This window comes from Brugia malayi, assembly GCF_000002995.4.
Source record: "Brugia malayi strain FR3 genome assembly, contig: Bm_v4_Chr1_scaffold_001, whole genome shotgun sequence".
Taxonomy (NCBI): domain Eukaryota; kingdom Metazoa; phylum Nematoda; class Chromadorea; order Rhabditida; family Onchocercidae; genus Brugia; species Brugia malayi.
Genome location: NW_025062475.1, coordinates 12,095,150 through 12,120,168, shown reverse-complemented (window position 1 = coordinate 12,120,168; position 25,019 = coordinate 12,095,150). Strand labels below are relative to the sequence as shown.

The window sequence follows — 25,019 nt, the reverse complement described above, 5'->3', positions numbered from 1 at the left end:
GTTGCTATAAATAATGACACACGTTTGTTTTATATTTACGTTATTTGTTGCAATAAATATAACGTACATCTATTTATTTATCATTTCTATTTAATTCTTACTAATAATCAAAAAAAAAAAAAAAAATAATTTATGATAAATTATTTTTAAATTAATTAACAATATAATATACACATATTTGTAAATTATTGTAAAGAAACTTTTTCGAAAACGACGTTTTGTGCAATCCATTTGTTTCTTTTTACCATTCTCAATACCTTCTTCTTCAATTGCTTCTAATTTTCCTTCATTTACCTTAAATAAATGACACTATCATTATAATTCATACACATATAATTAATCATAATTTTAAAAAAAAAATTAAAAAATAAACTGGAAATTTAATGATAAAATGAAAATTTTGATATTATGCAATTTGAGGAAAAATTTTGCATTTCAATTATTAATGATCGAATAACTTGTAAATAAATAATATTTAATATAAGAAAATTTACAATAAAATAATTTTAATTTCTTTCTCAAAGATTCTTTTGCATTTTAAATTACAAAATTAAAATTATTCAAATTCATTCTTTTTCATTTCAAGACATAAAGTCTTTTTTTTTTCGTACCACTATGATTTTTTTATAAATATTCCGACTCATATAACTTACATCAATAACAGAATTAGCTTGTGAACATAGAACAGTGAGTGTTTCAGGTCGATGTAACTTATCAGTACCACAATCATTTTCTAATTCTTCTTCATCAGAACTTGATAATGGATCCATTTCAATTTTTATTGGTTGTGCTTTCATATTACAAATATGAACCTTTAAAAAAAAATTAAAATTATATTGAAAAATATTGAAGAAAAGGAAAAAAAAAAGAAGTGAAACCGTCAAATGTGTTTTCTATTAAAATTGGGAAAAAAAAACTGAAATAATGAATCAGAAATTAAATAATAAAATAAAGTGCATAGCATACAGAATTAATTGATTACCTCAGCTTCAAGAGTGCAAATAATTATTGAAATAAGTTTTTGTAAATATTCGCTAAGTGGTGGCGCATCATATCGATACTATAAATATCGATGTAGAAAGTAGATGAAATCATAATCAAAATGATATTAAATTAAGAAAAATTATGCTTTAAAAAAAAGACAAAATAAAACAAATTAAATTGAAAGCTTAAAATAATCAGTAAATGATTAATTAATTAATTAATTAATTAGTCTGTTACATAAGTAAAATAAGAGACTAAAGCAAATTAATACATCAAATTCAATATTCTCGAGAATAACGAAGTTAAATCACAAATATTTTTATACCAAACATATAAAACCTGTAGATGCCTAATTTGAATATTTTTCTTCTATTTTCCACGTGAGTAACGTGAAAAATATTTATTATTTATTATTTTATTTATTATTTAGGTCAAAATTTTTTTTTGCTTCGATTCCAACTTTTTCAAACGACTATAACATTAAAAAAAAATCATTACTTCATTATTATATAAACATATTATAGGTAATTTAAATATTTGAAAAAAAAATTTTTTTTTCAATTTCAAAAAAAAAAAAAACCTTATAAAGGATAATAATAACTGCATTGAGCCAAAAATGCCTAGCATTAATGTCCAATAATGTAAGTGAATATTCGACTAATGGTTGATCACTGGCCAATTTCTGAGGCGATGGCAAATGTAGTAAAAGTTGTACACCAAGCATTAAAATCTGTAATATATTATTTAAAATTAAATTTTGTAAAAATTATTTGGAATTAACAAGAGTAAAAAAGTTAATCCCAAATAATACTTTAGTCTTACTTTTAGTCTATAAAGTACAATATTTTAGTCTATAACAGACTAAAATAATTTTTTACATAAAATATGAAAATAGCTAAAAGATATATTATCATTTATTGATAAGATAGCATTGAAATAGTAATTAGATACTTTTAACTTTAGCTAATATACATTAAAAAAGTACTTTAAATTTAGTATAAAAAGAACTATTTTATTAATTATTTTTAGGTAATTAATTATTTTACCTGATTACCCACTACCAAATTGCAATCCAAAATTTCTGGTAAACCACTTAAAAAGCTATTACATACTGCTGATTTGCTGAAATATTTTAGCATTTTTCTTTTTTTTTTTTTTTTTTTAGCTTAAATATAAAATCGTATTTTCTTTTTCTTTTCATATTTTTAACTTAATTATTGCAAATAATTTAAATTCATTACAAAGATATCTTTTTGACTTTTAGCTTATTTTATAACTAATTAAAAAAATTTAGCAAATAATTAAGTTAAAATATGTAATTTGAAAAAAAAATATAAGTAATAATTACAATTAAAATTTTATATTTAAATATTTGAACAAACCGTAATATTTTTGGTGGTATGGTGAAGCATTTCTCAGAATTACTGTAACCAATGAGAGCATTAAAATGTCGAAATAATAAACTTTGTTTTTTAGCATTTGCTTTCTCATCGCCACCTTTATTTTTACAAAGAAATGATACAAATAGAGAAACGGTCAAATAAACAATGTATCGTTCCGGATTATCAATATCAACAACTCGGTTCATCAGTAAACACATATTACTCTCCTCATCCGTAAATTCTCGTAAACGTGAAAATGCACCTGGAAATTAATTACATTTGAAATTAGTCATTTGAAAAGTTAAAAAAAAAAAGTTTGTTGAAATTTTATTATGGTTCAAATTTATATTAGCTCATATGTTCAAAGGAATAATAATTTTCTTTACTTATATTACTAATAAATTAGCAAATAATTAATTATATTAATTTCATTCTATCAATGTTATTATAATTTTACAAACAATGAACTATTTATTTTGATGATATTGCAAAAAAAAAAAAAAAAAAAAGGAAAAAATGGAAAGAATGATAAAATTAATTGGAAATTTTAGAAAATAAATTCAAATTTAAATTTAGCAATTGGAAAGTAAATTATGATTTAAATCTAGAAAATAAGTTCAAATTTAATATTTGAAATAATTTTTTGTGGTTTTTTTTTTTTAGTTCATAATTTTTAGAAATCATAAATTTTTATAGAATAAAACTAACCACTACTATGGGATGTATTATGCAACGTTTCTTTCATTTCTTGAGCTAAAAAAAGAATTTAATATATAAATAAGAATTATTATTACAAAATATGAGGGAAAAAAACATTTTCAATTATGCAAAAAGGGATAATTCTAATTTAATTATTTCTTCTATATGCCAAAGGATAATACAATATTGTGCATTTGATTAACAAAGTGATAAGTTTAAATTCATTGATAAGCTTAATTGTAAAAAAAAAAACAAAAAATAATATCATATTAAGTTAACTAAAAACATTAAATTATCTTAGAAACTATCACAAAAATTTCATTAATTAATAATTATAATAGAAAATAATTTAATTAGAATTATTATAATTCTTTTTCTTTGCTTTTTTTTTTTGCCAATATTAAATGAATTATTATAAATTTTTTTCTTCAGCTAAATTATTTCATGCTTATAAAATACATTATACAAAAACAACAATATGATAATTAAAATGGAAATAATCAGATGAAAATGAATGGGATGAAATTAGAAATTAAACTAATTAATTAAATGCTTAATAATTAATTAAAAAATAAACTAAAGGTTGTGATAATCAATTTTTTTTCAATAATTTTAATTTAATTTCAATGGGTAAGTTAGTTAATATTAGGGATGAAATAGTGCAATGGATGATTAATGATGGATAAATGTGCAACATTCACAACTATACAGTGCATAAAGGATATGATAATGATAACGATAGTGATAATGATAGTGATAATGATAATGATAGTGATGATATTGATGATATTTGTTGAGTACATACAATTGATCGTTGATCGAGCCAAAGCATTTGTAAATAATTGCAGATGCTTGGATAATTTCCAGGTAGAAATAATTTTAACGATTGTAACCAAATGACGAATCTTCTTTCTACCACTGATTAACGCACTTGTACGTCTTTTCACTTCATCATATTTCAATTCAGCAATAATTTTCCCTTTAGTTAATTAATTAACTAATTAACCTACATTTTTTTTTTAAGATTCCTGCTTCAATAAGTTAAATTTTTATAATATACTATAAGTTAGCTTATTGTTATAAGCTAATTATAATTAATTAAGAACTAAATTCATTATGAATATAAATAAATTCTTATAATATACTTCAAATCTATTTAAATGCTGTACAAATAATGAAATTTACAATTAATTAATAGATTACACATATTTTAAAGGTTTAATTATTCATTCTAAATGATATTAATGATAGCGATAGATTAATTAATGATGAAAGAAAATGATATTATAATTGATCGAATTGAAATCAAAGAAATGAAATCAGTATTGGATAGCTTAGAGTTAGTTTTATTAATAAGTACAGCAAAGATGCAAAGATGGTTATTTATTTGATAATTTTCAAAATTTTATAATTTTTTAAGTGAACAATGTTCATTTGATCATTTGTCATTTTCTAAGTAATTAATTTATATGATATTTATAAATTATCATATGATAAAAAAGGAACAGAAATACAATATCAAATTTAGAAGTTTAATTTTTTTTTCTTTTTTGTTTTGTTCACAATTTTTATTTCTAATTCATGTGAAATTTGAGTACTATTTTGAAAAAAAAAAAAAAAAAATTAAGAAAATAGTTACAAATTAATTAATAAGAAATTATTTACTTCAATTAAATCATTTTCAAATTTTTTTTTTTTTTTATTTTTTGAATAATATGTGAAATTTTAAATAACCTACATGACGATGGTCGAAATATTGCAGTGCTAAGTTGATGACACATTGAATTATTTTGTAAAGTTCGAACAATTGATCGAGCATTACAACTATTCGCGATAATTTGACGAGCACGAGTTAATTTTCGTTGATATAATTCACTCAATGGATCCGAATGAGTTAGATCTAAATTTTAATTTAGTTTCAACTCTTTTTTTTTTTTTTTAAAAAAAAAATCATTTTCCTAATTTCTACCCAAATTTTAATCATATTTTATGTGTTTTAAATTCAATTATTGTAAATTTTAAATACTACACAATGTATTATTGAAAATGAAAAATAAAATTACTGAATAAATAATGCGTTATTTTATTTGCTAAATTCTACAATTAGTAAAAGGAAAGAAGAAATAATAAATAATTTTATGAATGATTTAATTTTATAATTAATTGGAAATGAAAACTAATTAGTTAGACAAGTGAAAAGTGATGTAATTCTTATTTAAATTATCTGATGATATGAAAATATCAATGACAATCATGAATTATCACCTTATTAAATAAAACTTGAAAAAAAAAAAAAAAAAAAAAAAAACTAATGAATAAAAATAAATAAAGAAAAAGAGAGTTAAGCATAATGTTTTAGAATTTAAGGTTAAGTTTAAAGTTAGAGTTAACAAATACATTTAGCGCAAGTGCGCAAATGTACCAGAATAAAATAAATGAGAAATAAACCATGAATAAAATTAGATTCTCCATTCTTTGCAAGAAGTTGACTCTCAATCGCAAGTCCTTCAAATCGTTGAATGAAAAATTCCCAGGTGAGAATTTCTACATTTGGAACAATTGATGTAAGTTGTTGAATTCGAGTGATAATTAATGCTCGATCAACAATTGAACTATCAAATTGTGATTCCAAACAAAGACACATCAACTATAAAACATAATATATAATTATTGTTAAAATTTTAAAATTAAAATTCACTGGCATTCACAAAAATTTTAAATTTAAACTCGCTATCAGTTTTTTTCTTTTATTTGCAATTTCAAAATTGAATAAATTAATAAATCATTCAGCAATCTGTATGATTAAATAAGAATTTATTAATTTAACAACAAATGAATGGCAAAAAAAAAATTTTTTTTTTTTTGATTTAATACAAAAAAAAAGATGATCAGTATTAATGAGGAAAATATTTATTTAAGGATTAAAAATAATAATTAATACAATAAGCATTAATAATTTTCACATTATAAAGATTAAAAGAAGCATTTGTTAAAATTTCTCTCTTCCTTTTATAGATAACAAATATATCTAACAAGTTTTATATTTCTAATCAATAATGCTCTATTAATCAATACTAATTAATTAGCTAATTAATTAATTGCAATTTTTGAAACCTTTAAAGAAGCTGAAGGCATATGTTGAATGGATAATAATGCTTGTTGAGCAACAGCTATATTTGGATCATCAATTGATGCAATTAAATGTGTAATACAGCAACTTAAACTCGTTTGAATTACCTTATTTGTATTCACAGGTAAAGCATTTGCTAATTGAAGAAGTACGGTTGTTCGTTCCACTATAAATTCATTAATTATTATAAAATATCTTTTCTTATTAATTCGATATTAATAAAAAAAAAAAAGATTTGATAGCATCAAAGAATATTCATTAAATGCAACTCTTTTCTTTTTTTTTTTTTTTTTTTTTTTTGAAATTAGAAAAAAAAAATATAATTAATCAAAAAACACAACAATTAATATAAATATTTATAGATAAAAAAATTTTTTTTAGAAAACAAAAATTAAAAATGTAAAAAGAAAGTAACCAATAAATTCGATTTATTCCATTAAATTATGATATTTATAAGTTTTACAATTATAAAGATTGTTCCTTCACTTTTTCTTTCACTCTCTCACCCTCTCTTTCTCCCTTTATTCCGTTAAAAATGAACGAATTAAAATTAACTATGAAAATTTTAATTGTAATTAATTTACCAGCTGAAAAACGTTCCTCCCATTGTTCACTGATAAATTGTGTATTAACAACTTTCCAAAACATTTCTTCACCACTTGGTAATGTTATACAATGCATAATTAATGGAATTACTAATTCAGCTAACTAAAATTCATTCATTTATTATTATTACTAAAAATTTAAATGAAAAAATTAAAAAAAAAAAATTGAAGTTATAAAAATTTAATTTTTTTATATGAAATAATTACATTTATTGTGTGTGTGCAAATTCAACTAACTATTTTCATTTTTTTTCCATTCCTATATCACATAAAAAAATATTTCAATAAATTCATCTGATTTCATTAGGTGAATTTAAAATATTCTAATAAATTTAGCAAATTTAATTTAAAAAAAGCATAAATTTAAGAAAAAAAAAAGGCATTTTAGTGGCAAATAATTTTTTAATTTTTTTTTTTTTTTTTTTTTTTAAAAAAAATTATTTATATACCTGTGAACGATCTGAACGAAGTAATGTCCATAACTTTGGTATGAGTAAATTTTCTTGTGCCCAAATTAAATAACCTCGATGTTCACGACGAGCATTTAATAATGATTCACAATGAAGACATATAAATTTCACTGTTCTAAGCATATAGTAATGAGCATCTGCTTCAGGTTCTATTTCCAAATTCTATAAAATAAACAAATTGTTGTTCATTTCAAATTTTAAAATTAATTTCAAAATGCATCATTCTATTATTTATTTATATTATCATTTATTAGCCATTTATATATTATTTATTTTCATTTATCACCCTTATTGTTATTTGCCTTAAACTATATCATTTGTGCTACCAATCGTTATCACTTATCATTTACATTATCACTTTATTGTCATCTATCATTTGTATTATTACAGTATGAATAAAATTAAAATAATTAAAAAAGTAATCAGTTGCATAATAACCTGCTCAAATTAAGCAAAAAAAAAAAAAAATCTAAACAAAATATATAACAAAAAATATAAAATGTTATCAGTTATCACTTATCATTTTTGCTAACATTAATTGTTAATCATCTGTCATTTATACTGTAATTTAAGCTAAATATATGACATGAATTAATTTATAGAAAATATGAAAGAGTTTTTATTTTAAATAAACAAATTAAATGAATGACAATTTTTTGTGTATTTATCGATTAATTTTGAAAAATATCTTTATGCTAAACATTTTCCACTTTTAAAATTTTAATTTTAACCGTTAAAATTGAATGAATAAGGCAAAGTTGAGATGGTAAATCAGAGAGCGCAAAGCGGAAACGTCCAACTGAAGTATTCCAAAATTTTGTTGTTTCCTTTTCCACTGCATTTTCCACTGATGTTCCTTTAATATCATCAACTAATGATGACGTTACAATATGACATGTTTCACGTCCTACGTCTGTTTCCGTTAATGTTGTTGCGTGTGCCACAGCTGTTTCCACCTGATAAAAATAATAAACAATTATTTTATGACCAATTGAAATTCTATTTATAATCATTTAATCACTTAACAAGCAAAATCATAATAATTTAATGTTTTTAAAAAAAAGCTCAAAGATTTTTTTTACGTAAAAAAAGTGACGTGAAATATTTTTTACGCAAAATTCTAGTATTAAAAATACATACATGATAAAATAAATACAAGATAAAATACGCAAAACTAGAAGACTAGAAATAATTCAATTATCAATTGTTTTATTTCAAAAATAATGTAATGAATGAGTGAGTTACTAAAGCACAAACATAGCAGTTTGATTACTTTTAAAATTTAACTCTTTTGTCAAAAAAGATGACAGAAGAGAAGTGAAAAAGCAATAAAATAATTTAGCAAAATACCTCTTCACTAGGTAATAAACCAACAAATTCGATGCTTGTTTCATGAATGGTAGCTGTTTGAAATTGAAGTTCAGCCGTATGTGCTGTTGTTGATTTTTGAATAAGTGATAATGATGATAATGGTGATAAATCATTTGGTAATGGTGCAGTCATTGATGAATTAGATTTATCAACTGGTAATTGTTTTGGTGATGCATTGGTAATTTGTGTTTTCCAATCAATTGTTGGCTAAAAATTGAAATAATATTAGCAATGAAAAAAAGAAAGAAAGAAATTTTTTTTTTCAAATGTAATCTTCAAATAATTATATTTAAAAAAAAAAAAAAAAAAAATAATTATATTGAAAATGAAATATTAATATATAAAACCTCATCATTATTAACTGATATACAAAGTTGCTCTTTCGGTGATAATCGTTCCATAATTTTAGCAACAGTTTGATAAACAAACACAGATTGTTGACATGCTGAACAATCAAGAAATTCATCTAATTCTGGATTATCACAGTTATGTTTGCAATGCGCAAATGGTTTTTGCAATATTATTGCACAGGTGGAAAAGATTAATTCAGAAATTAGATTTACTTCATGATGCAATTGATCGTTTAAAGATATCTGCAATAATTAATGTAGTAAATAAATGAGAATGAAATTTGAATGATTTAAATTAATCATTCAATTTAATTTCAAAGTTTATTAAATAAAAATTAAAATTTAAAAAAAAAAAAAAAAAAAAAAGAAAATTAAAGAAATACTAATATCGCTAGTATTAGTATTAAATAAATTTGAGAAAGAGAAAAAAAAAATGCAAGCAATAATTTAATATAATCAAAAATGTTAGTATTTTAAGTAAGATTTGATAATAATTCGTCTGAATTGAAATTTTTTTTTTTTTTAATGCATTAAAAAAAAACAATTCCAACACTATCATAATTCATTCATTATCACAATTCAATCATTATTATCATCATCATTATCATTCATCACCATCACCATCATCGTCATCACATTATTATTATTTGTTACTATCGCTGTTATTATTATTTATTATTATTATTATTATTATTATTATTATTATTATCAGTGTTAAATAATTTTATTTCAATTCAATCATTATTATTATCATCATCACCATCACCATCATCGTCATCACATTATTATTATTTGTTACTATCGCTGTTATTATTATTATTAGTGTTAAATAATTTTATTTCAATTCAATCATTATTATTATCATCATCACCATCACCATCATCGTCATCACATTATTATTATTTGTTATTATTGCTGTTATTATTATTATTTATTATTATTATTATCAATGTTAAATAATTTCATTTAATATTTCAATTAAGAATTACTTGCTGAGAGATGATATCAACCATAGAAACATGAAGTGATATGTGTTCCTCCTCTAAACCATTCTCATTATTTCGTTTTAATTCTAATTGTGATATTCGTGAAGCACATTTTGAAAATGCATCAAGTAAAATTGGAAGTGGTATTGAAATCTCCATCAATGATAAAGCCTTGAATTAATCTATTTCTTATGGTTTTTTATTTTTTTTTGATTATAATTTATAAAAAAAAAATTGACTTATTATCAAAAGAAAATTTTTTTCAAGACAGTTTTTTTGTCATTTTTTGCAAAATTTCCTTTAAAAAATTGAATAAAATAAATGATAACAATAAATTTATTTCATTTTGATATTTCTATTAAATGCTCTATAAATTTAAAAAGAAAATAAATTAAAAATAGCCTAAAAAAAATAAAAAATTTATAAATTTAAAAATAACTCTAATCTCTTCAAAATTTGAATAAAAAAGTTTTAACTGATTCCAAAAATTTATAATTTTGCATTAATCAAATGAAAAAAAAAAAAAAAAAATCACATAAATCCAATCAAGCGCATTTGAAATACTTTTTTCATCTCCTGTTATCAAATGATCAGTAATGAACTGATATAATTGCTCATCATTGAATGGTAATGGACGTAGATCTGGTTCAAATATTTTGCTACAAAGAAAAAGCATTTAAAAAATAAATTTGCAAATTATTTTAAGGATAATATAGAAAATGAATGTTTATATCGAAAAGATATTTATTTTTATTAAATTAATTGTAGAAGGACAAAATAAATGCCGTAATTAATTATTTAATTAATTAATTAATTAGTAACACTTAAGTAGTATTTTAAATTCAGAAAAATTATATCGAAAAGATATTCGTTAATTAAATTAATTGTAGAAAAAAAAAACAAATGCTTTAATTAATTAATTAATAATACCTGAGTAGTATTTTAAATTCAGAAAAATCATATCGAAAAGATATTCGTTAATTAAATTAATTGTAAAAAAAAAACAAATGCTTTAATTAATTAATTAATAATACCTGAGTAGTATTTTAAATTCAGAAAAATCATATCGAAAAGATATTCGTTAATTAAATTAATTGTAAAAAAAAAAAACAAATGCTTTAATTAATTAATTAATTAATAATACCTGAGTAGTATTTTAAATTCAGAAAAATCATATCGAAAAGATATTCGTTAATTAAATTAATTGTAAAAAATAAAACAAATGCTTTAATTAATTAATTAATTAATAATACCTGAGTAGTATTTTAAATTCAGAAAAATCATATCGAAAAGATATTCGTTAATTAAATTAATTGTAAAAATAAAACAAATGCTTTAATTAATTAATTAATTAATAATACCTGAGTAGTATTTTAAATTCAGAAAAATCATCATCTTCCATTAAATCACAAATACTTTGCATCCATTGTGGCATTAATCGATTCCACGTACTCAACGTGATAATATCATACGGCATTATTGCTAATAACTTATAAAGTCCATCACGCATTTGTTCTTTTTTTGTTGAAAGTCTATCCCAGATGCCTCCAACCTGAAAGGAAAAAAAAAATAATTCAAATTATTTAAATTATAAATGCATTGCATTATTTGGCAATAAATTGATTTTGAACATTTTTCTTCCACAAATATTTTCAATGTAACAAAATATTTAAATAATATTACCATTCAACATTTTAAAATTTTAATAACTCTATTATTTAAGTTAAATATCAATCACTTTAATTTTGATTTAAAAAAAAAAAAAAATCTTAATTTAATAAAAAAAAAAAAACCTAATTTTCAATTTAAAAAAAAAAGAAAATACTATCATTAATTTGTAATTAAAATACAATTTGTAAAAGAGAATCACCTGAGCATATTCTGGTGGATTTGGCATTAAAGTTTCAACAAAATTCTCATAATGATTCATAATTGCCAAATTAATCCAATCTAATACAAACTGCAAAAAAGAAAAACTTATAATTCATTAATTGATATAAATGTTAAATTTTACATACATATTTAATTTAAAATATTAAATATAAAATAAAAAAAAGAAAAAAGAGAGAAATCACTTATTTATGCAATCATCAATTATTATTTATTTTCATTTTTAATATAAATAAAAAAAAAAAAAAAAAAAAGGAAAATTCGATCATTAATTTATTTCAAGCAAATAATTAATTTTTTTCTTATTAAATTATTTCGTTTATCATGCATTTATTGTCGTTTTTTTTTTTTTTTTTTTTTAATTTGAAAAAATATTTAATATTTTTATTACAAAATTTTCAGTCTATTTATTTTCATTTCATTTCAGATGAAATGATAGATTAAAGTAATAATATATTTTTTCCTATTTTCCCTTTAACATTATTAATAATTATTATTCATCCTTCACTCCCTCCTTCTCTCTATCTCTTCCCCTCTCTCTGTCCCTCTCTCTCTCTCTCCTTATCTTAAAGCTTGCAATTTTGTAAATATAAAATAGCAATATATTCACAAAACGATCAGTTATACATTGCATATGATATAAAATAAATATATTAACAACTTGAATTTGTTTTCTTTGTTTCTTTTAATTAGAAATTTATATCAGTTATCAGTGTGTTATCATGATAAGATTACGAGTAGTACTTGAATTAATGACATTGTTTGATTTTATTGATTTTCTTAATCAGTGCAAAATTTACTTTCTTTCAACTAATATCTTCATTTACTCGAAATCATATCATATCATTAAATAATTCAAATGATAAGGATTAATCAATTGAGTGATAAATGATAAAATAAAATTATCAGTGTAATTTACATCAGTTCTAAGTTGTTCTAATGCAGCACCAATGGAATCATTAGGTAATAGAGCAGTAGTTGCAAACCATTGCAATAACATTGACATCATATAAGCAATCGCTTGCTAAAACAAAAAAAAAAAATATTTCGATAAATTTTTTTTTTTAAATTTTTAAAAAAAAAATTTTTTTTTTTTATCAATTAATTCTTATTAATTTCATAATGAAAATTCATTCATTCGCATTGATTATTTTATGATTCAAAAATAAAAGTTTTGTTTTTTTTTTTTTTTTTTTTTTTTTTTTTTTTTACATTTGACAAATATTTCTTTAAAAGTTTTTTACAATTCCTAAAAATTTTGAGTGAAATTTTGATTATTTAAATTTATTCATAGATTAAAAAATCATTTCAAGTTTGCTTAATATATTATATTTCATTTTATTTAATAAGCATATTTAGCTTATTTATTATAAATACAACAGGTATCATATCCAATTATAAAAGCAATAATTTTAAAATTCTAAAATAATTTTTTAAATTTCTAAAATAATTGATGAATAATTTAAATTTTAAATTGAAGATAGTACCGGTCTAGCTTCTGGTATAGGTGGACAGATTGTCGCAAGAAGCCAAATACCAAAACGACTTAATGCTCTTCGTTCATCGGCCATTTTATCAATGTCACGGCCAAGTGTATGACCACCTTCTAATTGTCGTAACCATTTCGGTCTTTTACCCTCAGTTTCCGATCCTTCAGTATTAAAAAAAAAAAAAAAGAAAACGTAAATTTCATTTTAATTCTTTTTTGTAACCATTGGAAAAATTATTTTATATTAAAATATATTATATCAAAATTTATTGCAATATTTTTGTTTAACTTTTATAAATTTAATCATCTTTTTTAAATTAACAGCTATAATTAATGGCTTCTTTAACAAAACAAAAAAAAAAAAATTGTTGATCATTAATAATTTACTAATTAATTATGCTATTTTTATGAAGCAGAATGAAATATTGAATAGAGCAACTTTTTGTAAGTTGGCATTTAAATATTAAATGTTATGCATGAAGTGTCATATAATTAAATTTAATTTCTAATTTTAATATAATTTTACTTTATAAATTCAATATGAAAGTTTGCAAATATTCAACATTCTAACATCATCTTGACAAAATTTGGAATTATTAAAAAGTGTAAAATTTAAAAAAAAAAAAAAAAAAAAAACAGTTTTAGAATTTACTACAATAGAAAAGAAAAACCTTCTAAATTAGCAGAAGTTTCTTTTAAAAGTTTAACAATCGCTTCGACAATATCTCTTTCAAGTTCTGTCCCCCAAGCACATTTCATACTACGATGATTAATATGTTCCTTACAATTAACACTATGTAATGCATCAAGACATTCCTAAATTAAATTTATAAAAATTCAATTTAAAATTTTACAAAATATTCTTGATTTTTAATTATCTATAATTATGACAATTTAAAAAATTCAATAATTCATATTAGAAATTTAAAGATTTGCATTTTTTTTTTTCACATTTCTTTTATCTACCAGCTTTTAAATTGAAAATTAAATTTGATAAATTTTTTAGACAATTGGAAAAATATGATATATTTAGGCAATCTGAAGAAAAAATAATGAGTAATCATTTTAAATTAATAGTGAAATTAATAATGAATAATTAAGTAATTATTTAACAACAATTTTACATAGTCAAAAATTGCCTAATTGAACGAATTCTATTTGTTTATTTATTTAAGGTAAAAAAAAAAAAAAAGAGATACCTGACAAAGTCGTAACGGAACATATTGATGTGATCGGATGCAATCTTCAGAAAAGCATATACCTATAGCTAATCGTTTTGATGATTCACAACCCTTTAAAAGTTATTATGATTATGATATCTTGTAAGTAAGATTTTGATAAAATTATTACAAAACTTTAAACAATTACTAATTATTTTTTCTTAATAAACTTTTTTTTTTTTAAAAAAAAGTAAAATACCAAAGAAAGAAAGATAAAGATTATTAACTTTAGCCTAAAAGATCATTAATTATTTCAACAAATTTAAAAAGCAAAAAAAAAAAAAAAAAGACAATTAAGCAAGTAAATAAATAGATAAAAATAAGCAAAAAGTGATAAGATATTGTAAACAGATAAATAGACAAATAAAAATAAACAAACAAAAAGTGATAAGATATTGTAAACAGATAAATAGACAAATAAAAATAAACAAACAAAAAGTGATAAGATATTGTAAACAGATAAATAGACAAATAAAAATAAACAAACAAAAAGTGATAAGATATTGTAAACAGATAAATAGACAAATAAAAATAAACAAACAAAAAGTGATAAGATATTGTAAACAGATAAATAGACAAATAAAAATAAACAAACAAAAAGTGATAAGATATTGTAAAAGATAAATAGACAAATAAAAATAAACAAACAAAAAGTGATAAGATATTGTAAACAGATAAATAGACAAATAAAAATAAACAAACAAAAAGTGATAAGATATTGTAAACAGATAAATAGACAAATAAAAATAAACAAACAAAAAGTGATAAGATATTGTAAACAGATAAACAGACAAATAAAAATAAACAAACAAAAAGTGATAAGATATTGTAAACAGATAAATAGATAAATAAAAATAAACAAACAAAAAGTGATAAGATATTGTAAACAGATAAATAGATAAATAAAAATAAACAAACAAAAAGTGATAAGATATTGTAAAAAGATAAATAGACAAATAAAAATAAACAAACAAAAAGTGATAAGATATTGTAAAAAGATAAATAGACAAATAAAAATAAACAAACAAAAAGTGATAAGATATTGTAAACAGATAAATAGACAAATAAAAATAAACAAACAAAAAGTGATAAGATATTGTAAAAAGATAAATAGACAAATAAAAATAAACAAGCAAAAAGTGATAAGATATTTTAAAAAGATAAATAGACAAATAAAAATAAATAAACAAAAAGTGATAAGATATTGTAAACAGATAAATAGACAAATAAAAATAAACAAACAAAAAGTGATAAGATATTGTAAACAGATAAACAGACAAATAAAAATAAACAAACAAAAAGTGATAAGATATTGTAAACAGATAAATAGATAAATAAAAATAAACAAACAAAAAGTGATAAGATATTGTAAACAGATAAATAGATAAATAAAAATAAACAAACAAAAAGTGATAAGATATTGTAAACAGATAAATAGACAAATAAAAATAAACAAACAAAAAGTGATAAGATATTGTAAACAGATAAATAGACAAATAAAAATAAACAAACAAAAAGTGATATGATATTAATAGCTATAATAAAATATCAAAAGCGAAGAAAGAGATTAATCAGTTTACCTTATTTTGACAAACTACATTACTCGATGCTGATATTGGCATACAAATTGGTATCGTTGTTATCTTATCATCACTTTCTATCATTTCAGCACATTTTTTACACAGTGATATTGGCGGTGCTGTCTCACCGTATTTTATTGAAATTAATGGATCAAAGCAGCATCGTACACTGAAAAAAAATTTTTTAATTCAAAATGAAATTAAAAATTAAAAAAAAAAAAAAAAAAAAAACACCAAATATCATTTATTAATCGTAACAAATTTCTAATTTCTATAATTAATCAAATTTTAAAATAATATTTAAATTATCGAATAATTTGTTTGCTTATTCAATCAGTAATTTATTTTTATAATGGAAATAATATAGAAATTATGAATTAGAATAGAATATCATGGAATTATAAATAATAATAATAATAATCATTCAATAATTTTTTAATGAAATATTGATTAATTAAGAATAAATTTAATATAGCAAAAAATTTAATAAATTTATTATTTAAAATAATAATAATAATAGTAATAAAAAGAAATAAATGAAGCATTTGAAACTATTTCAAGTATTTTTTTATGAAATTATTCCAAGTATATTTTATATTTTACCTTGGCTCATTATCCACACATTTGGTATTTTGACATGGTATGCATGTCCATGCTGTAAAATATTTTATTTTAATTTTATGTAAAAAATACAAGAAAGTTTATAAACAATAAAAAGATTTCATTTAACAGAAAAAATTTTCCATCTAATTTCTTAATTGATCATTTGAAAATAGAAGGAAAAAAAAGTTTTTTTTTTTTCTTTTTTAAAATTTTCATATAAAATTAAGCAAAGCCAATTTTTTGCTTTTTTTTTTTTGCTTTATTCCTTTTTAAATAATAAATTTTAAAAATTTAATTCTACCTTGAATACGATATTGAATTGATTTACGATGTAATATGTGTTTATTATGAATTGGCCAATAATGGAATAATAAATTTGCAGCAGCAATACGAGCTTCACTTGTACCTTTTGATAATACTAATATCATATCCTTTAAAATTAGCATTTATTTTTGTTAAAAATTTATTAATCATTTTATTTATTTAATTATTTACTTACTTAGTTTTATTTATTTAATTCCTTATTCCTTACTTCACTTATATTTATTGATAAAAGTCAAAATTAGCACTTATTTTTGTTAAAAATTTATTAGTCATTTTATTTATTTAATTATTTACTTACTTAGTTTTATTTATTTAATTCCTTATTCCTTACTTCACTTGTATTTATTGATAAAAGTCAAAATTAGCATTTATTTTTGTTAAAAATTTATCAATTCATTCCATTTCTCTGATTACTTATCCATTTAATCAATCAGTAAACGAACTAATTTATTTGTTATTTGTTTATATATTTTATTTGCTAAGATAGTTTGTTGTTTACATGTGATGCTTAAATTAATTAATCAATTATTTGAATATATTTTCTTGAGAAAATTTTACTTTTAACATTTTTTTTTTTCAGATAGAAAGTAAAATCCGTATGCAAAATGTGAAACGTATAATTTAACTTTTATGAGAAATGTATACTAATATAAAATGTCAAATATTTGCATAAATCGTTATGAAACAAAAAAAGAAAGACATAAGCAAATGTAATTTATAAGTTAAAATAATAAATTAAACTAATAAAAAGATTAAAATGTATTTTTACCCTGTAAACATTTTCTTTTTGTGCCAAAAGATTTTCGATAAAAAGTGTATGAAGACCTGAAAATGAAAAATAAAAAATAATATTTAAAAATAATTTAAAATTAATAAAAATATTCGGAATAAAAACTAAAACAACAAGAAAAACATATATAAACTTTGTGTGAGTTAATTTAAAACATTTTTAAAATATTTATATGAAAAAAAAAAAAGCATTATGAAAATGTTATATTTCATTATTTTCTTCATTTTTTTTTTAAAATATAATTCATCTGACAATTTTTTTTCTTTTCATTTTTTTATTTTTTAATCAAATTTTTAATTTAACTTTTTTCCTTCATCCATTTTATATTCATTTCATTTTGTCTTATCTTTTTTTTTTTTGTCTTTGAAAAACCACAAAAAATTTTTAATACTCCAAAATTGCATATATTTTTAGACAATAAATCAAAACAAGAGTTTGTCGCCTTTTTTTTAAAAAAAAAAAAAAAAAAAAGTTAAGGTTAATTTTAAATTTTAAAACGAAATTAGCAATGAATAAGCATGTTTTTATTTATAATATTACTGTAACGAAAATTAAAATTGATTTATTAATAGAAATTATTTCTACTTAATGATTCCTTTCATTGATATATTTAAGTCTATGGTAGCTATTTATAGTAATAATATGTCATTGCTTTCTTATAATTTATTAAAAATCTTTTTTTTTTCAAATTAGCAGAGAAAGCTATCTAAGCTAGTAAACATTCACTTTTATAATATACGTTTCCCATTTGTATAATTAAAATTTTTCCTTTCATAAGTAGCAAAATAAAACTTAAAGATGATAATATCTTGATAATTTATAATTTTAGAATTGAATGAAAACAAAACATTGCCAATTTATAATTGCATCATATATTTTAAATGTTAGAAGAAATTTGGAAAAATATTTTGGAAGTTTGGAAGAAATGTAAACTTAATTTTTATTATTATCATTAATTTTTCATTCTTTTATAATTTAGTTTGAATTTTCTTTTTTTGAATGAAAAATACAAATTAATAAGTGTATGTTTTGCTAATTATAGTTGCATAAAATGTATTATTTATCATTTTACAATTGAAAATCTGCTGAAATTGAAATTTTAATCAATAAAATATTACACAGAAAATTTTCCTTTTTTTCTTGCATAATTATTTGAAAAAAATTGATTTTTTTTTTTTTTTTGAATTTGCTTCTTTAAAATATAATAATTTTGGTAATTTCTAGTAAAAATAAAATAAATTAAATTAACTAAAATGCTGGTAACTTTCTCTTTTTTTCTCTCTTTCTAAGAATTAATAGTAATATTTTTCACAATTCTTTTTTTTTTTTTTTTTTATTGTTCCAATTAAGTTTTCATGCATTAATGCATAATAAAATTAGTATTTTTCATTATGCAATCCATCCATTCATTCATTCAGGCAAATCATTTCATCGTTTGTATCTTTTTTTTTTTTCTTTCTTTCTTTCTTTTAAAAGCATTGAAATATAATTGAATCACATATTCTTTCCGGGAATTCTTTCTAATGAATAGCAAAATTGCTAGTTTCTACCAATTTATAACTATTCAATCGTATTTATAAATTAAATTGAACTGAAGTGTTGCTAACATCACAATCATTTTATAATTGTAAAAATTTATAAATAGAATTTATATGTTATTTTTGCTTTTGCAAATTTATCAATTTAATAATAGTGAATTGATAACAACAAGTTTGATAATCAATTCAATTATAGTAGCAGTTGTTGATTGATAATTGATCAAAATAATAGTGATAACGATATAGTTATCAGTATTTGTCTGAGGAAAGGAAAAAAAAAAAAACAACTTGATAAGTTGAAGGTCTTACTGAGATCGGTCGAATGCTGAAGTATCATCATTAGAACAGCTGGCACTGAAAAGCATTCCTGTTTTGGTATCAAAATAAATGGAATGAAACAGGTGCTTATCAGATGCACAAGTTTTTTATCAAGTTCGGCAGGTAAAATACCAAGTTGAGAAGCTAATAAAAATGGTAATTGTTCGAGAATATCACGTTGTAGAAAGAAATACAAAGCTTTCATTGTATCAAGAATTGCATCACCAATAGCTAAAATTTATTTTTTTTTTTAAAAAAAATATAAATTTTATGATAATAAGAAATCAGTTTATTACTTCTTTTTTGCATTTTTTTTTTTTTTTTCTAAGAATTGATCAAGAAAATCAAATAATTGATAATTTGGAAAATTATCAATTATTTACTTTTATTTTTTGATATAATAAAGATTATTACCAAGATGTGAGGATGAAATTTGTTGAAAAACATCTAATAAATTAATTATTCCATAATAAAGTCCGGAATAGTTTAAATTTGGATATAATGTTACTCGATTCAATGTGGGACAATAACGCTCGAAGGCGCTTGTTGGTACTGGTGGCATTTCTTTCAGAAATCTATAATATATGCATAATTTTATTGGTATATAAAATTCAAAAAATTTGAAGTGATATTTTAGAAAATCAAAATGTTGTATGCTGCAATTTATCATCTTTGCAAATATATTCAATCATTTCCTAATTTATTTCTTCCTCTTCTTCCATTTTTTTTTTCAAAAAAAAAAATTTTTTTTTTAAATGCAAATGTAACATCAATATTGTGTACTTCAACTGTTTTTTTTTTTTTTTTTTCGGAATTTTTAGCATGCAAAAATTTTCAGACATACTTGAAAATAGCAATCATGAAAAAGATGAAAAATTACACCATCTGAGCTTATTAGGATATTCCGGAAATAATAAATGCAATCGGATGGAAGTAAATTATTATTGATGTAAATTTCAAATAATCCTTTAATTATTGCACTTAAAATCAACTAGTAATTTCTTGTAATAATTTAAAAATTTAATCAATAATACTATTTTAATTTTGCTTCATTCATAAATGAATTTTTCAAATTTCGAGGACAAATGTGTATTTTACTTATGTGAATGTTAAAATTTCAAAAATTAGTAAGTAAATGAATTGAAGACAATTTTTTATCATTAAACATTTAACACTGATATTGCTTTATCATTAAAATTATTCTACTACATTAATTATAATTCAAAAAAAATTTTTTTTTTTGTTGTCAATTTTCATATTTATTATTCAATTTTCATATTTATTAATTATACCATTCGTACTTTTATTTCAATCATTTCCTCAAGAATATAAAATCAATAAGAATGATTCATCAATGAATGATATCACTTAATGTCACACCAAAAATGACTGTCACATATATTACAATGATCAAAGCTTATTGGAAAATTTTAATATTAATAACTATCATTTATCAACAATTTATTTATAAAGTAAATGCAAATGCAAAGCAAAAAGAAAAGCCTAAAATGCTATATGTATACAAATAAATCTTAGGGCAAAAAAAATTGCTCAAAATATAAATTATCTTTTTTGTTTCTTTAAAAAAAAAAAAAAAAAAAAAGAAAAAAGAAAAACGGAAAATTTTGAAATTAACTAAGACTTATATGTAATGTATTTTTAAAATAAGAATTTTTTTTTTTTTTCTTAAACTGAAAATTTTTCAAAGATCAACCTATAACATGCAAACTGCAATATTTGATAAATTCAAAAAAAGAAAAGCTAAAAAAATGAAAATGAAATAAATATATAAATAAGCAAATGAATAAATAAACAGAAAAGAGCTAAAATGTTTTAGAGAAATGAATAACACTTTGTCTATTTTTAAATTGAATTTTTAAATATTTAATGCTTCACTTCATAATATTCCTAATGATTTACTTTTTGTTTTTATTTTTTGATGTAAAAAGTATTAGTCTATTAGATTATAAAGTATTTAGTATTTTATTAAAGCTTAATTTTTTGCAAAAAATCATCGAACTATTTATTACCACTGACTAATACTAAATCTGTCAACATTCATTAGCAAATTATTATACTATTTATCAAATAATAAATTGTGGAAAATAATTAGAGAAGAACTGAGAAATTTTACAAATCAAAATTAAATTTAAAATTAAACAAAACATTCGTAACTGTCATTTTATTTTAAAATAATCATCAAAAAATAAATCACTATTACACATTTTATCATCAAATGATTGATCAATTGCTGCTTATTTTGCATTTATTTTAATTCTATAAGAATAATATCAGATAAAAAAGCACTGAGTGATTTATTTATTAATTTATTTTTGAATTTCTTCAAATACATATATCAATAATTTTATGCAGCAAAAAGCAAAAAGAAGAAAATTTTTATACTAAAGAAAAAAAAAAATGCTTATTTGTTCAATTTGTAAATTATATTAGCTTTCATAAATGATATTTTGCTTAATTAAAATTTGATAAATTTGATTTATGACTTTTATGTTAATTTGATAAGATAAGAGTAGTAAATGATAAGCTTATATTGGATCAAAATATTGATAATAGAAAAAATAAAAATTTCAAGATATTATTTCAGTTCCTAACATTGCTCATTTCGCTATCAATTTTACTTGAAATAAGAGATTTAGTTAGCTCTTATGTAAGCTCTAAGATGTAGGAATCAAATTCCATCAAATTTCCAGAATTTCAGGATTTTAGTTCAAATTGAACATTTAGCTCATTTTTCATCACAAATTACACTTCTGCTAGTGAAATTTCACAATAAAAAATCTAGCAAAAATCATACAAAACTAAAATTTTATTCTCTCTTCTCTTTTAGTTATTCGTTAATTACAATTTTTTTTTTCTTTTTTTTTTTTTAAATCCTTCTTCCTCTTTTTTTTTTTTTTAAAAAATATGACAAATAGGAATGTGATGAAATGAATAAAATGTTAATTATATTTTGTAGCAAAAATAAATGGAATAATTAAAAATGTTAATAGCAAACTGAAATGATTGAAAGCCAATAAATTTAATACCAATACTTAATGAAATTCAAAACAAAAAAGGCTTAATGAAAATGAAAAAAAAAAAAAAAATTGTCTGTTATATTTTTCAAATGAGATTAAAAATAAAAATGAAATAATTACAATAATATATAAAAAATTATTAATAAATTACAAGAATTAAATGTATTAATTATGTTAAAATTGAAGTATAAAATTTCAAACATCAATTATAAAATCAAAAAAAAAAAAAACCAATAATAATAACAAAAAAATAAATAAGAAAAAAAAAAAAACTAAAATATAGAATAATTCTATGATAAATGATATCTCATAATATTATATCAAATATATTAATAAAAAAAAAAAGAAAGAAAAAATGTTAATTATTTATTAATCATGAAAATATCAATAATGGAAAGAATGAGAAATTATAACAGGAAATGTTAGATAGGAAAAATGAAATGCTAAATTGCTAGCATTATTAATATATTCGCAGAATTAATCATTCAAATTAAAAAAAAAAAAAAAAAGAAAAAGGTTGAAATCATTATGAAATGGCTTAGAGAAAAGAAATTATAAAATTAAAATGAATTTATTAATATTATTTTTGAAATACAATTTAAAAAGGTTTAATTTAACTAACCCAATCAATGTTTGTTGAAAATATCGCAATGTTGTTAAAATTTCGGCAGCACTTGGTGGTTGTTGATTGCATGCTATACGACTATGAAATTCACTTAAGGTACGAATTTTTGCCGAAACTGAAAATAAAAAAATTAAGTTTTTCATTCTTTTTTTTTAAAAAAAAATTTTCAATTTTGATTTAATGATTTAAATGATTTAAGGCAATTTAAATTACTTAAATGAATATATGCAATCATTTACTTCATTAATAGCGATTTTTTTTTTTTTTTTTTTTGATAAAAACTTATTTATAAGCAAAATGAAATTAAGAAAAGCAAAAAGAGAAAGAGAGAGAGAGAGAGAGAGGGAAAGAGAAGGTAAGGAAGAGAGCAAAGAATAACTTCGAAATGATTTGGAATTGTAAAATAATTGAAATTGCTGCTAAAAGAGACAAATTCAAAGTTTTGCTTTACCATTTTACTATGTTTCATTTTTTCGTATTATTCTTTATTTCAATTAAAAAAAAAAAAAAAAAAAAAAAAGATTTCTACAACAATCTTCTACAATAAGTAAATTAGTAAAATTTTAGTTTTATTATTGATAATATTAAAATTATCCATTATTTAATGCAAATATATGCATAATATTAACAATTTTTAGTGATTTTTATAGACTGAAATTATCAAATTTAGAACATTTTATTAAAAAAAATGCAAATTTTTTATAATTGCATTTTTTTCAGCAAAATTTTTTGCAAATTTAATTGTCAATTGTAAACCGTAGGAATATGCAATATTCTAAATCAAAAATCAAAAAATATAATTTGTACTAATTAGCAAATACTTTCATTGCAATCAATAATTCTGAGCCATTAAATTAATTACTTCTTCTATACAATAATTTCATTATATTTGTAATATACAATGAATAAATTAAAATTCAAAATATATATCAAAATTCAATAAATTATATCACTGAAATAAAAAATAATAATAATAATAATATAATGGAATTATCTATTTTTAAAATCTCTTTCACATTAATAAAATTAAATTAAAAAAGTGGAAAAAAAAAAAAGAAATTTCGTTTACTAATAACATGTATATATATATTTTCATTATAAACTTTAACATATTTAAAAAAACTTTAACATAAAGCCATAACATATTTTCATTATAAGTAAACTTATCATATTTATTAGTACTGTAAATGAAACCAATTATTTATTTTTCTATTTATTTCATTTTTTTTTTTTGAATAACAATGAGTGCTATTCTATAGAAATAGTACTGTTATAAGAAATAAATTTTAATAACTAACAGGTGTAGTATTTCAACAGGTAAGCCATGATGAATTAATTGATAATGAAGAATAACGGAATGATCGTAAATGAAATGATCCGTTAAATTTATTTATTCCGTTTAAATTAAATTTAAACTGTTAATTTATAAAGGATCATCAGATTGGTACATTCATTCCTCTCTACTCATTCTTTTATAGCAAACAGGCGGAGCTCTCGGTCATAACCACGCCTTCATCCATACACATCCTACATCGGCTATTTCCTTCTTATTTTATACATTTATTCATCTGTCTACCTGTTTATCTATTTATTTAGTTTATTTACTTATTTACCTACCTATTCATTC

General features: G+C 20.5%; 1 protein-coding gene across 1 annotated transcript in view; it reads right to left on the bottom strand.

Moving 5' to 3' along the window:
* The window catches only part of Bma-unc-79 (uncharacterized protein), a gene marked incomplete at both ends in the record, with an annotated part of 34,926 nt that overhangs the window by 5,568 nt on the left and 4,339 nt on the right, over positions 1 to 25,019 (bottom strand). The window contains 30 exons of the mRNA XM_043077584.1: positions 201 to 294; positions 654 to 812; positions 983 to 1,060; positions 1,565 to 1,714; positions 2,031 to 2,106; positions 2,367 to 2,628; positions 3,075 to 3,119; positions 4,804 to 4,965; positions 5,514 to 5,712; positions 6,180 to 6,361; positions 6,780 to 6,903; positions 7,250 to 7,432; positions 8,002 to 8,226; positions 8,621 to 8,848; positions 8,989 to 9,234; positions 9,981 to 10,148; positions 10,513 to 10,636; positions 11,339 to 11,529; positions 11,848 to 11,937; positions 12,787 to 12,891; positions 13,355 to 13,518; positions 14,028 to 14,172; positions 14,556 to 14,648; positions 16,157 to 16,325; positions 16,760 to 16,811; positions 17,061 to 17,190; positions 17,853 to 17,908; positions 19,721 to 19,960; positions 20,144 to 20,304; positions 23,390 to 23,507. Of these exons, the coding sequence (XP_042933518.1) occupies positions 201 to 294; positions 654 to 812; positions 983 to 1,060; positions 1,565 to 1,714; positions 2,031 to 2,106; positions 2,367 to 2,628; positions 3,075 to 3,119; positions 4,804 to 4,965; positions 5,514 to 5,712; positions 6,180 to 6,361; positions 6,780 to 6,903; positions 7,250 to 7,432; positions 8,002 to 8,226; positions 8,621 to 8,848; positions 8,989 to 9,234; positions 9,981 to 10,148; positions 10,513 to 10,636; positions 11,339 to 11,529; positions 11,848 to 11,937; positions 12,787 to 12,891; positions 13,355 to 13,518; positions 14,028 to 14,172; positions 14,556 to 14,648; positions 16,157 to 16,325; positions 16,760 to 16,811; positions 17,061 to 17,190; positions 17,853 to 17,908; positions 19,721 to 19,960; positions 20,144 to 20,304; positions 23,390 to 23,507 (4,419 nt within the window). The remainder of the gene's footprint in view (positions 1 to 200; positions 295 to 653; positions 813 to 982; positions 1,061 to 1,564; positions 1,715 to 2,030; positions 2,107 to 2,366; positions 2,629 to 3,074; positions 3,120 to 4,803; positions 4,966 to 5,513; positions 5,713 to 6,179; positions 6,362 to 6,779; positions 6,904 to 7,249; positions 7,433 to 8,001; positions 8,227 to 8,620; positions 8,849 to 8,988; positions 9,235 to 9,980; positions 10,149 to 10,512; positions 10,637 to 11,338; positions 11,530 to 11,847; positions 11,938 to 12,786; positions 12,892 to 13,354; positions 13,519 to 14,027; positions 14,173 to 14,555; positions 14,649 to 16,156; positions 16,326 to 16,759; positions 16,812 to 17,060; positions 17,191 to 17,852; positions 17,909 to 19,720; positions 19,961 to 20,143; positions 20,305 to 23,389; positions 23,508 to 25,019) is intronic.